General features: G+C 43.0%; 1 protein-coding gene across 2 annotated transcripts in view; it reads left to right on the top strand.

Moving 5' to 3' along the window:
• The first annotated feature begins 569 nt into the window (after nt 1–569).
• Nucleotides 570–11825, top strand: part of STT3B (STT3 oligosaccharyltransferase complex catalytic subunit B) — a 52677-nt gene continuing 41421 nt past the window's right edge. Inside the window, exon 1 of one of the 2 annotated variants that reach the window (XM_065830804.2) lies at nt 570–1095. In XM_065830804.2, the coding sequence (XP_065686876.1) occupies nt 815–1095 (281 nt within the window). In that variant the 5' untranslated portion in view covers nt 570–814. Of the gene's footprint in view, nt 1096–1177; nt 1198–11825 lie in introns of those variants that run through there. The other variant, XM_071804923.1, reaches the window with a different exon arrangement.

Genomic DNA, 11825 nt, shown 5'->3' with positions numbered 1-11825 from the left:
ACCGCCGCCAGTCACCACCGCCCCTTTTTTACCCCACCAATGGCTGGCAGCGAGCACAACCTCCTCTGCGCGCTCTGCCACGCCTTCAGGCCCGCCAGGCCGATTGGCTGCGTGGGGCTCGCCCCGCCCCTTTTAAATACCTGTCGCTCTGTGACAGGTCGTCAGAGAGTTCCTGTTAGCAGGACTACCGCGAGGATTGGTCCCTCCCCCCCCCCCCCGCCATCCTCGCCTTCTCTTTGGAGCCCCGCCCCTGCCCCCGTAGCTCCTCCCGCGCTGGAGGGCGGCAATGTCAAACCGCCCGCTCGGCCGGACCCGATCCGCCGGCCCTCGCGCCCGCCCGCCCCGCCTCCTCTCCCGCCTGGACCCTCGCGCGCACACGCGCGGGGCGACTGCAGCTCCCTGACGCCGGCCGCGCGCCCGCGGCTCTTCCCTCACCCTGCGCGCGCGCGGTCCCCGGCCCCTCCCCCCGCCTCGAGCCCAGCCCTCGCCTTCTCGGCCCCTCCTCCTTCCGTCACTGGCTCCGCCCCCGGGGTCGCTTGCCGCCCCGGCCCCCTCCGCCCCGGCCCCCTCCGCCCCGCCCGCCGGCCGCGCGCGCCGCACTGGGATGGTGACGGCGGCGGCGGGAGCAGAGCGCGGCTGAGCGAGGAGGCGGCGGGGAGTCAGTGAGGACCCGCTGAGGGAGCGGGCGGGCTCCGCCCCTCCCCTGCCGAGCCTCCCTCCCCCTGCCCTTCCTCCCGCTCCCTCCCCCACCCCTCCTCCGCCTCCTCCCCGCACGCGCCAGGCGGAGAGGCTGCGAGGGAGCCCCGGGTACAACATGGCGGAGCACTCGGCCCCCGACAACAAGCACAAACCCGCCGCCAACTCCGTAGCGCTGCACAACAGCCGCGCTGGGGCGAGCGGCGGCGGCGCGGCGGCGGCGGCTGCTGGCGGCCCCCCGGCGGGCGGAGGCGGCCTGTCGGGGGGCCTGTCGCAGCCGGCGGGCTGGCAGTCGCTCCTCTCCTTCACCATCCTCTTCCTGGCCTGGCTGGCCGGCTTCAGTTCCCGGCTCTTCGCCGTCATCCGCTTCGAGAGCATCATCCACGAGTTCGACCCCTGGTGAGGGACTCCGCCGCCGCCGCCGGACGGGACGGGCAGGCGGGAAAGCCGCCCCCTCACGGGGCGCGCCTCTGGCAGGCGCCGTGTGCCCCAGCGGATGAGGTGGGGGCGCCCCGCAGGCTTCCCCGCTGCGGCCGTGGGGACGGCGGGAGGTCCCCCACCGCCCGCCCCCCGCTCCGCCACTTCGCGAACTTGCGCCCTGCCTGTTCCCCCGGCCGCCGGGCGGAGGGAGCCGAGAGCCGCGGCCGGCCTCGGAGGGAAAGGGGGAGGGAGGGAGGCGGTGCGGACGGGACACGCAGTGGCTGGTCGGAGCGAGCTCGGGGGGTCGCGGTGCGCGGGGAGAGGTGTGAGGGGCCGCCGTGGGGCAAGAGCCGGCGGGCGGGGGAAAGGAAGCGCCGGGCGCGATCGTCAGTGCCGGGCAGGGCAGGAGGGAGTGTGGCGGCGGTATCCCCGGATCCGGCGGAGTTGTGCGAGCAGGAGGCGGCGGAGTTTGTCGCAGGACCCTCCTCCGCGCTGCCGAGGGGCGCGGGGAAAGTTGTGGCGCTGGCAGGAAGGTGGGAGTGCCTGTCAGGGGTCGGGGGCTCTGGCCGCCGCCGTCGTAATGGAACAGTTGTACCCGACGTGACCGACGTCCGGATCCGGGTCCTTGTGTCGCGCCGCTGCTCTCCAGATGTGCGGTGCGGCTTCTCGGAGGGTTCTACCCTAGAGCCCTTGTCGGCCGGGGAGGGAGGAGGGTGAGGAATGCGCTTCAGGAAGTAATCTTCATAAAAGTGACTTGAGGGATTACGGTGAAATGGGTGACATTGATTTACTGCCAGGTGTTTCAAAGCTGCGTTTCTGAGCCCAAGGACTTTTGCTGTTTCTCATGCATCTTGATTTTTCTAAAGATTGCTTTCCTTGCCATAGAAGCTGTCTGTTCTTTTCCCTGTTGGAGGGGACTGAAACCATTTTATGTATAAGATCAAGAAATGCTGCACTTGTTCCTTGCAGCAAGGCAAAGATGACAGGACTTGTGGGGCAGTTTTTTCATGCAAAAAATGTGATAATGAATTTTTATGTTAGTGGCTACTTTATCCTAGGAATCCGTGATTTTTTTTAGAACTTTAAGTAGGGCAAGCCACAGATGACTTTAGAAAAATGAATTCTCTGTTTTTAACTTAAAATTTTATGTCTCGAGTCTTCTTGTTAATCTCATGAAGGAAGAAGATGCTTCGTTTTGAAATGCATGGTAGATACTCTGTGTTAAACTTAATCTTAAATTGTTACTGAAATTGTACTTATTTGCAAAGCATGCACTCCACTTTGATAGTTTCAAAAGCACAACTTCCTCTTTTCTGGTAGTTTTTTCCCCTCTTCCCCCCCCCCCCCCCCCCAATGTAATCCATTCACAAATCATGGCTCAGAATAGTAGATAGAGAACAAGGAATTGCTTTGTTTTTAAATGCTGAAGTAATACACGCTTTGTGATGTGAAAGCCAAATATCTCGAAATGTCTTCAAAACATCAAGTAATTGCCCGTAATTTAAGTGTTTTTCTCCAAATACAAATGAATGGAAGGAATGTGACCTTTCAATTAATGAAGTTAAAAACGAGGGGAGCACAGTTAAACACATCTGCAATAAGGCTATGAACCCCAGGTTGTGTCCTCTGGAGTAGTTTTCAGTTTCTTCTAATCTGAATTTAAGCAGAAAGACTTTTCTATCATCACTTTCTTTTATTAAGCATGCAACCTATAATTTTCACAACTTTATCTGAGTTTGCAATAAAGATTCATCCTTGTTGGATAAATGGAAATATTACAGTATTTAGTTATGTAACCTTTGTTACAAAGCCTTGAAAGATATTTTAAAAAGGTGCTGTGGGAGTTAGGTTCATAGCTGTGATCTGATTGTAAAGATAAACTTCTGTTTTAAGCAGTGTGTAAGTTGATGCAAAGTCATCTTCCTGAGTATACAGACAGAAGACCTTGCTGCCTAGGCTGCTGTATGTACCTTTGCTAATTAGAGAACAGACGAAGTTGATAGAACTTATTGATTTTAATGCAGGTCTGTGAGAAGCAGTTGAAATGTCAAGAATCATGCCAGTGTCATGTTGCTGCATGCCAGAAATGGTAGAGGCAAATGCACTTAAGTTAATTAGTAGGAAAGAGAACCTAAAATGGTAGAAAGGAAGGAAAAACAAAGGACTCTCTCTGTTGCATCAGCAATATTCCTAAAAGAGTGAAAAATGATGTTACTCCTAAATACTGTTGAGTAACTAGGTAGGAGTGTTTTTTCACAGTTTGAAGGGTCTTACAAGCCTGAATCTAATGTGGGGAAGGAGCTTATGAAAAGAGATTAGAAGCAGTCCTCTTTTTTTAACAACTTCTTTAGCAGCTTGTCCAGGTAAATTGTTTTGTTTTTTTTTTTTTTAATTTTGGGTTGGTTTTGTTTTGTTTGGTTTTTTTAGGACAGTAGCCGTAGTCTTTGCTGGTGAAACAGTTCTGTAGTTTTCTCCATTTCTTTGTTTTTTTCTGACAAATTTGCATGAGACATCTTGCAATGTCACCTGTTCTCTAGTATTCATTTTGTGATCAAGAGAGGAAGCTGAGTTGTATTTGATAACCTGAAGAACATTAGACAAATCTGTCATTCTTTTGAATGGAAAAATATTGTTGCTTCTAAGGTGTAGAAAGCTTTCTTATTTACTTAGGAATCCAGTTTGCTGGTATGGACGTAAGAAGCTTGGGAGATCTGGGGTGGGAAGAAGGGGAGATTTGCTTTGGGTTTTCTGCATAGTAGTGGAATCAAGTATTATCTTTTTCTAACAGCCCTTTCAAGCTGCATTTCTGACAGTAAAGTTAGGTTTTGATTTGGGGATGGGAGGTTTGCTTGTTTTGTAAAACTAACCTCCTAGACTTACTCCAGTTGACATTTTTTCCAGAAATGACCCAAATGTAGTACAGTAGGCCAAGGCAGTAGAGAGAGGACAGCTTTTGCTTTTGATCTCCATTATAAAACAATGCCTGCGTGAGGAAAAAACAAACTGGTATTTTGAGGTCACCATACCATCACTTACAAACTTGTAACCTGTTTGTTATTGCTAGGATTACTGTTTTGTTTTGTTTTTCCACAGTGAATACCTCTTTGTATAGTATAGCCACTTTATTTTTCTTTCTCGTGCTGTGTTTTTTTTCCCATACTTGAGCTGGTCCAGAGGCTTTGAAAAATGTGTGTGATTTTTTTTTTTTTTTTTTTTTTTGTGAGCTCCTAGGTCAGGTGAGCCAATACATGAAGTCAGTCAGCATTGACTTAAAGCTGTGCTGTTGACAGGCCTCTAGCATTTAAATTCAGGATTTCATTGTCAGGCCAAGGACTTGAAACATGGACAGTGATTGTACCTTGGGATGGACAGGTTTTATGTCTGAAACTTGGTTCATCTGTTGGTTGATTTGGCAGCTGGGTGGACCAAGAGCATAATTTCTGTGCTACATAAACACAAGTGCACGGTGAAAGTTTTTCATAAAAGTACAACAACATGTTTAACTCAATTGGTGGTCACTCTTTCTGTCAGATGTTACATTAAATGCCAGCATGGCTACTGAACCAAGGCAACCAAATTTACGGGGTATTTGAACAGGGGCTGCTTTCTACTTGCTGGATTGTCTAACATACAGCTCCAGCATGCCCATATGCTGTTTTATTTGGCTGCTAGTATCATTTCTATACATAATAATCTATATATGTATGTGTATATATATTTATGTATACATACAAGGTAGATACCTCTAGCAAGACCACTGCATCCTGATGCTGCTGCTAACTGAAACAGCAATAACCTTTTGTACATCAGTAGTCTTCAGGGAATGCTATCAGAATAGTAATATTCATTCTGTTTGCACAGTTCTGACTATTAAGTCACACATGTAAGAACGATTATCTAAATCATTAATCATATCCCATGACATTAGATCAAACTTTTGTCTTTCCCTGGGAATTTTAACAGTTTGCTACACATCAGATTAACGCCTTTTACTTTAAAAGTGAATGAGCTGGCTTAAGCTGGAAATACATAAGCTCAGGCATGCGTCTGACCATGAGACCTCTCTGTAGCAGTGTGCATACGCAGGATTGAATGCCGGTGCCATCTCTATTACATTTACTCACCTGCTACTGCCAGGAATGTTGTCTCCTACTGTCCTGCCAGTTCCTGGTACTGAACAGCACTACCACAGTCTCATATACATCTTTGCCTCTTCCAAACCGACATAATTGATCGCTCAAACCACCAGCTTTTTAACTGTCATCAAGGTGGCCTTTGTTTATCATATGTCACTGAGATAATATAATTGTGCTAGTGGGAAACATGGTGTGTGTGTATATATATATATATATATACACACATACACATTTATATATATATATATATATATGATAGAAATCCACTTTCTTGTCACTGATACCATCATCTACCATTAGTGTGCTTTGGTGAATGAGGATGAACTGGTGAAAATAAACATAAGGTCAGTGTGATTGCATGCATTCCAGAAGTAGACAGGTTAAAGAAGTTTGGATTTTTTCTTGGGTGCAGCCAAAAAGACAGGTTTTGTTAGGCTCAAAACATGTTTTCTAGATGGATTCTTGAGCTGCTATGAACTTTTTTCATTAATGAAAACTTAAATTAACACCTATAAATAAGATATGAAAGCTTCATTAAAAGATAGTGTTGCTCAAATGAACATTAGAAATGATGTATGGAATTGATCGAACACTGGAGGTTGTGTAAATGTATTGTTTTTGTTGGGAGAGACTAAGGTTGTAGGTTTGTGTGTTGTAGTTAACCAATCTGATGGTTGCGTTTTGGAGTGGGAGTTCTCCTCTGTCATCCACTGTGCAGTCCTGCTTTTTTCTTTGTACATGCTCTAAAGCACTTGCGGTGAGTTGATTCACTGAGGTGAATTGTCAAAAAGCTCTAACATTTTAGTTCCCTGAGCCTGCCCACCTTCAGCTTTTATATTGCAGTTTAGTTTCTTATTGTTGAGGAAGAATATGGATGTAGGTAGGGAATGTAAATAGCAACTGATTTTAGAGGGTATACTGGGATTGCGTGACAGAGTGGAGACATATACATATAAAAACAGAGCATGTAAGACACTGGAGCAAGAGGAGTGACAAAAGAGGGGGTATGTAGCAGTGAATGAAAGGAACTTAAGGTGGTGTTCGTAGGAGAAAAAAGAAATCATGTGAAGAGGATGACAGTATTGATAATCTCAATTTAAAATGCCTAATCTATAGCATATGGGCAGATGTGGCCTACCCAGACAGTTCATCTGGCCATAGCTTACTTGCTAGTGACTCTTCTTGCTGGATAAATTAGACAGCAGATTGCATAGAAAATGTGTTCTTCGGGAGGGGTGGCTGCCATTGTCATCTTGAAACTGCTGTCTTTCTGGAACCTTTCAGCCCATCACATAATCTTGTCAAAGGCAAGTACATGAACATGAATCTGTTTAGGAAATGTTTCCTACCCACTTTAGGATTTTTTTCCCAAACGCTTCCTTTTGTTTATAATCATCAACAACTTCCAGACATGGGAAGATCATTTGATTCTTGTCCGTTTTGTATATAATCACTTTGGATTGATTCTGAGATGTTTCAAATGTAATGAGATTCATAATAAAAACTTACTACAGTGTTTTCATTCACAAGCTTTTTGTTTCTCTGGAATGAGAAGTATTTAATGTCTTTCTGTTTTATGGGGATATATTTTAAAAGATTGTGTACTTGCTGTTAATGAATAGTTGGCTTAAATATTTTGTGACTTTTTTCTACATATAAAATTTAGACATTACATTTGAATGATAAGAATTGTTTATATTCTAGTAACACTAAAAAATTTAGCAGGATTTCAGGTAGCCAGATAGCTCAAACTCCTTTCTGCCATTTTATTGTAGTAGGAAAAATATTCTAGTATAGCCTCCAAATCTGATGTAGCAGGGCTTGTGTGTTCAGAAAGGGCAAGTTTAGAGATTTTTTGTATTTTTGGGGAATAGCCTGCCAGCTATCTTCCCCTTCCCCCTTTTTAATGAGGAAGATCCAGATCAGGCATCTTTTTTGATCACTTCTATTGCAACATGACATGGGTTGGGAAACTGTCTTAGCACAGGTCAGTCTCTGGCTTTTTCTAGGTTATAAGTCCTGTATGTCCATGGACTTGAACAGCCTTTACTTGTTTAGGTACTTGAAGGGTGCTGTTTTGAAGCTAAGTAAGGTTTTCTAGAATGTTGATACAAAATTGGCAATCAAGAAGATGTACACTTGACTGTATTGAACTTTTCTGCTGCTTAGGAGATTGCAGAAATAAGTAAATACTGGAAATATAATGGAAGGAGGGTAGTCTGGAAGAAGAACATTGAACAGAGTTGGAGGCATTGCAGAAAATACGCTTTATGAGTGGAGAGACCTCAGGCTAGATATGATCAGTTAGACTGATGCATCTGAAAAGTAGTTCACAATGTGGCCTCATAAAATAACATTCATGTAAGAACAAACCTCTGCTCCATCTCTACTATTGTTTTCTAGCATCTTTACTTAGTGGGTAGTGTTTGTTTTCTTGCTTGCACAACTTTTAATCGGAGTGAAGATCTCATAATACTTCATGTGAGTGCAGTAATGGGGTTATGCATGAGAGGATAAGAGGGGCAGTGTTCATAGAACATGTGCAGCCTATGTTTAAGTACAGAGACTATCCATACAGTCTTCTTTTGGAAAACATGGGAGGTGAGATGAAATGCTTGCAAATTGTCAACCCTTTTCTTGATTTGTGGATAGCAGAATGAAACTTGAAAATGTATTGGAATGTTTTATGTAGGCTGGATTTAACTGAACCAGCAAGCTTGGCTTTTAATGTCATGATTTTTTTTAGATGGTCTTCAGCAAATACTCATGAACACTTGACTAGCTAGAGCTAATGCTGTGATGAAAATCCTTGAATGGACTTTTCTTGGCAAATATCCTATTATTTGAGCAGCTTAATATGTTCTGTTTTTTAAACAGAAATTTGATTTGATTACATAGGGTTAGAGTGGTTTATAAAGGTTACCTTTTGCTTCCTATCATAATTCTCTCTCTAATGGTCTCTCGTTTTGGCAGCTAGTAATCCTAATACTCATGTTTTTAAATCTGTTTCATGTTGAACTGGTGGGGGAAGGAGTAAAGAATAATTTTGGACAGTAAAGCTAGCAGGAAAATTAAAAATCTTATAGGTACTAATAGTTTTCTTCTAAATGGGTTGGGAGTAGGCTGAGTTTAGGGAGGTACCTTTGCTGTTCCACAGAGATCTTTTCCAATTCAGTCAGGTATTTCCCATTTAAGGTCTGTCTGTGCATGTGCTGCAGAGTTTTCCTCCTTAATTTTGGAAAATTCTATTCTTGCAAGCCCGTTGAGGTACATTTGTACTGACATTTAGGGCTAATCCTGAGGACTTCTTTCTACTTAGCAGAGCCATTAAAGCTGCTGCTTTTGGAGCCTGTGGAGTCTTCACCCTGTAGCAGGGCATCTGCACATGTTTTATTATTAACTCCTTTAACAAAGCTGCTTCTAACCATTGGTCTTCCCACTTGCTCAGAGAGCAAAGTGAACTTAGAGGAAGTATTAGGACAAGTATTGGTATTGTCTTCCTGTGCTTTACATCAGCAATAAATTTCATACTATGTCCAAGGGACAGACTTGATTTCCAGCCCTGTAGCTGAGCAGAGCTTGTGATCTTTATCTGAGCTGTCATGGGGAATCAAGCTGAGGTATTTTTAATGTGGGTAGTGGGTAGGTCTGGGCTTGAGAGGTACCATGAAACTGACCATAATCCTGCACCACACCTTGTGTAAATTGAAGAAGCAGCCCAAGGAATTAATTTGTAAGGGTATAGATACAAACAAAAATGATCAGCTTCTGTATTTCTCAACTTACTGCTGCTTTCCCAGGGCAAAAGCTCCTTTGGCATATGGAGAATTAAATGCTTCCTATACTTCAAAAATTCTTGCTGTTAAGTGAGGCAATATCCCCATGCTTTAGAAAGCGTCTGCATCTATTTTAAACAAGGAATAACTGAGAGTTTGTCCATGAGTGCTTGTAGGACCAGGAAACAGCGTTTAAAATGTCTGTCTGCTATGGGAGACCCAAGTCCAGTACCGTATGCTACTTTTTAAAGAGCCTGTCTAAAATAAATGACTGGGATACATGGACTGTAATGATAATTACTTCCAGGTGTTACAGTGATTATCATATAATTTTCTGTGGCAATTGATTTGAATGGGTTATGTTAGTTTGTTAGTTAAAGAGCAGGTATTTTCAAAACTTCCCTCCCTTGAAACAAACAAAACCCTTGGGAAACTGCCTTGCAACTGAGGATGCAAGTTTGGTTTGAGTATTGATTTTTGGTGGTGTTCTTAATGGAATTGCTGTTATCTTCTAGACTGTTTTACACAGTATTACTTGCATTTGTTTATAAAGACTGGCTCACTGTATGCATGGGCACCATCTATCCCATTTGTTGAATGGTAAGTAGGTTTTGCAGAAGGGAAAAATAGCATGTAATTTTGTAATTTTAAACTGTTCTAGCACATGTGGCCGAGCAGCCTACGTTTTGTGAGTTCCTTGCTTTATTTTTTTCAGTCTCTGCATTCTTTTTTTTTTTTTTTTTTCAGTTGTTATACTAAAAGTGGTAGCCAACTTCTTTTAACTCTAAGGAGTGTGATTTTATTTATTTTTATTCCTGTCTTCCTAGTAGATGGATATTTTAAGGAAATCTAGGTATGGAAAGCACCTCTTTGAGGATGCAGCTGACTGAGAAGACCACATGTTGAACAGAATACTTGTGTGCTATAGCCAGAGGATTTGAAAATATCACAATGTGTTCTCTTGATGCAGAAGCAAAACATAAAAAAAAAACAAGCCTACTTTTTTTTTTTTTCTGTAGTTTATTGCATATGTTGAATGTGCTTCCTTCCTATGCTAAATTTATACCAAGCAGCATTTGGAAGTTCAGTTGAATAACTTAGAATTTCATAAATATTGTTTGGAATGTATATCTTGAAAAAGGCAGTTTCATCTTCGTTGTTGAAATATTTAAAGTTTATAATGATGGTATTAAAGGCCTTTAAAATGCCTTTAATTCTTTCTCTGACAATAGATAAAATGCCTTGAAGTTGAAATTCTTCTAATTTAGAAAGTCAGCAAAACAGAAATGGAGCTTTGGCATTATTAAATTGATGATAACCATGGAAGTAAATGGGCATCTCTTTGTCTTGTTTTACTGTAGAACAAGAGTAATGAAAGCCAATGCAGTGTTTGAGTTTTCCAAGAAGTTTTGTAATGCTACTGTGTTTTAACTATTTTATCTTATACAGGAGACTAGAATGATTTACCTAATGCCAAATGTCTCAAGTAATATTTGAAAAACTGTTGCATATGTCTCACAATTCATTTTACTCTGTAACAGTTTTAATCTTTCATTTGCCAAATAGAAAATGGATTTTGACACTGGAGAGACTACCTTTCACATTTTGCAGCAGTATCTTAATTTGTGATGTCTCAGGTCAGCTAGTAATGACAAATGTAATTTTTCTCCTATGTCCAAACATGTCCAGGAGCCAAGGAATTTTTAGTGCTCTAATTTTGTAATCCACCACTACTTTACCAACTCTCACCCCATCTTCCCACAGTAAAGCCCAATTTTTTGCTTGGGAGAAGACTGGAATATTTATTTGGTGTCAAATATATCGTGGTTGTTTCACCACTGAATTCTATTTTCTAGTTTTTGCTTTTGTAAGCCTACTTCAGCGTGCTTTTTTTCTTACGCTTCCTTCATATTCTTGTTTCAACACAACATTCTTACCTGTGCACATCGTGGTACAGTGCCATCTTCTGTCTTCTTTAAGGGCTATCTTCAAGAAGAAAAAAAAAAAGGCACAGAACAGCTTTAAATGTTAGCTGCATGGTACTTTTTCCTGGGAAGTTAGGCAATGTTGTCTTCTATCTCAGTATCTAATATGTTGTGTTGGAGTACCTGTGGATATCATTTGTGTGTTGGAAAACACAGGGAAGATAATTTCTTCGAGAATCTCCAGGGAGCTGCTGTGGCTGACAAGATGGCGCTTCAGAGTGTTTTGAGTAAAACCTGACTCTGAATATCTACAATATGAAGCTGCTGCTAAGCTTGTCTTCCCCAGTATTAATTGACCTTATTTGCATCTAATCAAGTGGAGCAGTTCTCCTGAATTTCCCATCATCTGCTGGACATTTCCTGGGATAGCTTTCTGCTGTCTTGACAAGTTAGGGCAACTCGCAAAAATCTGGTAAGTGCAGGTGTCAGGATCTGCAGCTGGATGAAGAGAGAGGGAAACTTCTGTTTTCCAGTGGCAGTGAGCTAGTGTATGGGCACATCTTGTACCCTGATCTGATCTCAAGTATCCATGAGTTCTCTGATCAACAGGCCATGGGTTACTGAGGGGTGAACGTATCAGTAGTTTCTGCTAAAACTCTTCTCCGGTGCTGTAACTGTTTAAAAGTTCTGCCAAAAAAAAAAAAAAAAAAAAAACCAACCAACCACAGTCATTGCTTAAATGGTTATATGGAATGTTTGGGATCTAGAGCCGAAATCTTTTTCTGAATCAGGAAGGCTAACTCTAGTTTTCTCATTTAAATGCACGTTTGTGGAGAGAGCATTGAGAAGGCATACAGTCTGGTGGCGATTAA

The sequence above is a fragment of the Patagioenas fasciata genome, chromosome 2, assembly GCF_037038585.1.
Source record: "Patagioenas fasciata isolate bPatFas1 chromosome 2, bPatFas1.hap1, whole genome shotgun sequence".
NCBI lineage: Eukaryota > Metazoa > Chordata > Aves > Columbiformes > Columbidae > Patagioenas > Patagioenas fasciata.
This window is presented reverse-complemented; position numbering and strand designations above follow the sequence as displayed.